The sequence below is a fragment of the Penaeus vannamei genome, chromosome 37 (assembly GCF_042767895.1).
Source record: "Penaeus vannamei isolate JL-2024 chromosome 37, ASM4276789v1, whole genome shotgun sequence".
Lineage (NCBI taxonomy): Eukaryota > Metazoa > Arthropoda > Malacostraca > Decapoda > Penaeidae > Penaeus > Penaeus vannamei.
Genome location: NC_091585.1, coordinates 3,226,500 through 3,231,499, shown reverse-complemented (window position 1 = coordinate 3,231,499; position 5,000 = coordinate 3,226,500). Strand labels below are relative to the sequence as shown.

The 5,000-nt window shown below is 39.6% G+C and overlaps 1 protein-coding gene across 2 annotated transcripts in view; it reads left to right on the top strand.

Moving 5' to 3' along the window:
* The window catches only part of LOC113813258 (lachesin-like), a 60,646-nt gene that overhangs the window by 52,870 nt on the left and 2,776 nt on the right, over positions 1-5,000 (top strand). For both annotated transcript variants that reach the window (XM_070115266.1, XM_070115265.1), the window contains one exon: positions 2,796-2,966. In XM_070115266.1, coding sequence (XP_069971367.1) covers positions 2,796-2,966 — 171 coding nt within the window. The remainder of the gene's footprint in view (positions 1-2,795; positions 2,967-5,000) is intronic.

The following is a 5,000-nucleotide window of genomic DNA, read 5'->3' as shown; positions in this document are numbered from 1 at the left end:
ATTATTATTATTATTGGTATTATTATTATTATTATTATTGTTATTATTATCATTGTTATTATTGTTATTATTATTATTGTTATTATTATTATTATTATAATTATCATTTTTATTATTATTATTATTATTATTATTATTATTATTATTATTATTATTATTATTATTATTATTATCATTATTATTATTATTATTATTATTATTATTATTATTATTATTATTATCATGATTATTATTATTATTATTATTATTATTATTATTATTATCATTATCATTGTTATTATTATTTTCATTGATATTATTATTTTCTTTTTTGTGGGGAGAGGGGTATGATAATCATTATTATCATTATCAATATTTTTTTTTTATAATTGATTCATCATTTGTTGTTGTTATTATTATCATTGCAATTACGATCATTGTGTTAACATTATTGCTATTATTATTATCATTATTATTATTGTTATTATTATTATTATTGATATTGTTATTATTACTATTATTTTTATTATTGTTATTATTATTATTGTTATTGTTATTGTTATTGTTATCATTATCATCATCATTATTATCATTATTATCATTATTATTATTATCATCATCATCATTATTATTATTTTCATTATTAGCATCATTGTTATTGTTGTCAGTATTATCATTATTATTATTATTACTGTTATCATTATTATTGTTATTATCATTATTATTATTATTATTATTATCATCATTATTATTATTATAAAAATTATCATTATTATTATTATTATCATTCTCATAATTATCATCATGATCATCATTACCATCATTATCATCTGCACTATCATTATTGTTAATATAATTATCATTGTTATCATCATTATTGTTGAATTTTATTATTACTATTATTATCATTATTGTGATTATAATCATTGTCACTATGTCACTAGTATCAGTAACATTATCATTATTATTATTATTACAACTAGTACCGGCATATGATTATTTCTATAATTTCTTTCTATTATCATTTTTTATTATTATCATCATTGCTCTTGTTATTATCATTGTCATTATTATCATCAAAATGATAATTGTTATAATCATTCTCTTATTATTATTATTATTATTATTATTATTATTATTATTATTATTAATGTTATTATTATTATTATTATCATCATCATTATTATCATTCTTATTATTATTATTATTACTATTATCACTATCATCATTATTTCTATTGTTATTGTTACTATTATCAACATCACTGTTACTATGAAAATCATTGTTATTGTCATCATTGGCCTTGTTACTGTTGTTGACTTGCTGTAAAATAAACTCATTATTTTTATTTATTTATTTATTTTATTAATGAGGATCTATTAATTTTACTTTGCAAGGTCGTTTTATTTCGTGACCTATTTTGGGTTTCCTAACGAGTAAATAAATATATATGAGTATTTTTTTATTATCATTATTACAGTTATAGTTGATATCCCAATGGAGTCTTTCAATTAACCAGTGTTTTCTCTTCTCTTCCTCCCGTCTCTTCCTTTATCTTTGTTCTTCTTTTCCCCTCTCATCCTTTTTCTCCCTCTCTCCTTCGTTCCTTCTCTCCCTGCTTTTATCCTTCACTTATTCCCTTCCTTTCCTCCCTCTGTTTCGCATTATTTTCGTCTCTTCACTCCTTCTATGTCCTGTTCATCTTCCCCATCTTGCATTCTCCTACCGTCGATCTTTACATCTCTTCCTTTTTGTCTCTATCTCTCTCTTTCTTTTCCCTTCCTTTCTTCCCTCTACTCCTCACTTTCGTCCTTCTCTGCCCTCCTTCCCTGCCTCCCTTACTCTAACAATCCTACCCTCCATCTCTCCATCTCTATTCTCCCCCTTTCTCTCACCATCTCTCCCTTCCTCTCACACTCCCACTTGTCCTCATTCCATCTCTCGTTCTCCCCCTTTCTCTCTCCACCTCCGTCCCTCCCTCCCTTCCTCTCACCCACCCATCCTCCCTCCCTTTCTCTATCTCTTCCCCCCTCCTATCTTTCCCCCTCCCTTCCTCCCATTCTCCCTCCCTCTCACCATCTCTCCCCCTCCCTCCCCTCCCTCCCTTCCTCCCACCCACCCACCCTCCCTCTCACCATCTCTTTCCCTCCCTCCCCTCCATCCCTCCCTTCCTACCACCTACCCACACACACACCCTCCCTCTCACCTTCTCTTTCCACCTCCTACCTCTCCCCCTCCCTTCCTGACTCTCCCCCTCCCTTTCTCCCTCTCACCATCACCCTCCCTGCCTCCCTCTCACCATCTCTCCCCCTCCCTGCCTCCCTCTCACCATCTCTCCCCCTCCCTGCCTCCCTCTCTCCCTCCCTCTCCCCATCTCTTCCCCTCCCTCCCTCCCTCTCACCATCTCTTCCCCTCCCTCCCTTCCTACCACCTACCCACCCACACACCTTCCCTCTCCCCATCTCTCCCCCACCCTCCTCTCCCTCCTTTCCTACCACCCACCCACCCACACACCCTCCCTCTCCCCTTCTCTTCCCACCTCCTATCTCTCGCCCTCCCTTCCTGACTCTCACCCCCCCCTTTCTCCCTCTCCCCATCTCTTCCCCTCCCTGCCTCCCTCTCACCATCTCTCCCCCTCCCTGCTTCCCTCTCTCCCTCCCTCTCACCCTCTCCCCATCTCTCCCCCACCCACCCACCCTCTCCCCATCTCCTCCCTCTCCCCATCTCCCACCCTCCCACCCTCCCCTCCCTCTCCCCATCTCTCCCCATCTCCCACCCTCCCCCCCACCCCCCCTCCCCCCGGTCCCCCCCAACAGGCGAGATGCTGATCAGCAACAAGGAGTACATCACCCACGAGAAGCACAGCAACTACTACATGACGAAAATGACCCTCACCATCACCCACTTCCGGAGCCAGCACGCCGGCGAGTACTACTGCACGGCCAAGAACTCGCTCGGGGACGCGCAGGGCAGGATCAAGGTCTACGGTAAGCTTTGGTGGGGTGGGGGGGTGGGGGGTGGGGGTGGGTGGGGGGGTGGGAGGGGGTGGGGGGGGTCGCGGGTTCGAGTCTCGTGGGGGGGAGGGGGGTGCGCTTCGTGTGTGTGTGTGTAAGCGGGGTGGGAGGGGAGGAGGAGGGGGTTAGGGGGAGGATGGGGTTAGGGGGAGGATGGGGAGGGGAGGGGGAGGGGGGATGGGGGGTGGGGGATGGGGAGGATGGGGAGATGGGGGAGGGAGGGGAGGATGGAGGTGTTGTTTGTGTGTGGGGGGGGAGGGGAGGGGGAGGGGGGGTTGTTTGTGTGGGTGGTTGAGGTTTGTGTGTGGGGGGGGGAGGAAGGGGGGGGGGGTTGTTTGTGGGTGGTTGAGGTTTGTGTTCGAGTCGGGGGGTGCGCTTCGTGTGTGGGGGGGGGAGGGGAAGGGGATGGGGGGGTTGTTTGTGGGTGGTTGAGGTTTGTGTTGGGGGGAGGAGGGGGGGGGTTGTTTGTGTGAGTGGTGGAGGTTTGTGTGGGGGAGGGGGGGTTGTTTGTGGGGGGAGGGGGGGTTGTTTGTGGGTGGTGGAGGTTTGTGTGGGGTTGTGTATGGGCGTGTGTGATTATTTTGTGTTTGTGAGTGTTGATTGTGTGTGTGTCGGATTGAAATTTGTGTTTGTGTGTTTGTGTTTGTGCATGTCTGATTACTTTGTGTTTGTGTATGTCTCATCATTTTGTGTTTGTGTATGTGTGATTATTTTGTGTTTTTGTATGTATGTGTCATTATTTTGTGAGCTTGTGTTTATGTATGTCTGTTTGCTTGACTTTGTGTGCTTGCTTTGTATATGTCTACTTTCTTGTTTGTTTGTCTCTGAGTGTGTGACTGGCCTCCCTCTCTGTTTGTTTGGCATCTATGGGTATGTTTGCTTGCATTTGTGTATGCCCGTTTGCTTGGCTTATGTCTATGTACTTACTTATGTTTGTGTCTTAGCTGTGTTTGTTTTGTCTTTGTGCGACTGTCTGTGTCTATGTACTTGCTATCTTTGTCGTTTGTGTAATTGTGTTTGTGCGCGTTTGGATGTCTATTTGTCCTGTCTGTCTGTGTCTATCGACTTGCCTGCGTTTGTGTCTTTGGCTGTGTGCTTGAACTCGTGTCTGTCTGTTTGCTTGGCTCGTGCTTGTCTGTTTGTGTTTATGTGTCTTTGGATAAGTGTCTGGCCTTTTTGTCCGTGGTTTTCTGTTTGTTTATTTGTGTTTGTGTGTGTATAGATGTGTGTTTATTTTCCTGGGTCTGTATATATGCTTGTGTCTGCGTGCTTGACTGCGTGCATAGAGTATCGTCTATTTGTCTTTTTGTATATATATATATATATATATATATATATATATATTTTTTTTTTTTTTTTTTTTTTTTTTTTTGACTGCCTGCTTGTCTGGGATTTTGTGTACGTTTTCATTTAGTTGTGCCTTTGACCTATCAATTTGTTTGTTTGTGTGTTTATATGCTTGTGAGTGGATGTGCTCTTATCCTTTGTCTATATTTTGATTTTTTTATTGGCTACCTTGCTTTGTCTGTCTGTATGATTGGCTTATTATTGTCATTATTCATATCATCATCTTCATCATCACCATCGCCATTCTCATCATCATCACTATAATCATCATCATCATCACCATTTTATTATCATGATTACACTTAGGTATTACTATTACTACAACTATTTCTACTACTAGTCCTACATCTACCAAAACTATTACTACTTCTCCTACTACAACAAATACTACTACTAGTGCTATTAATATTACTATTATAATTAGAAGTAGCAAAAGTGCATTAATAACCATACGCGTTGATTATATCATTATCATAGATATTGCTAATCCTCATATTCCTGTTATTATTACTTAACCTTTACCATATCATCGTTATGATATCACCATCATTATCATGTCACAAATCATCATAATTATCATTATCATGTCACTAATCATCATAATTATCAATATCATTGTCGCTAATCATCATAATTATCATTATCATGTCACTAATCATC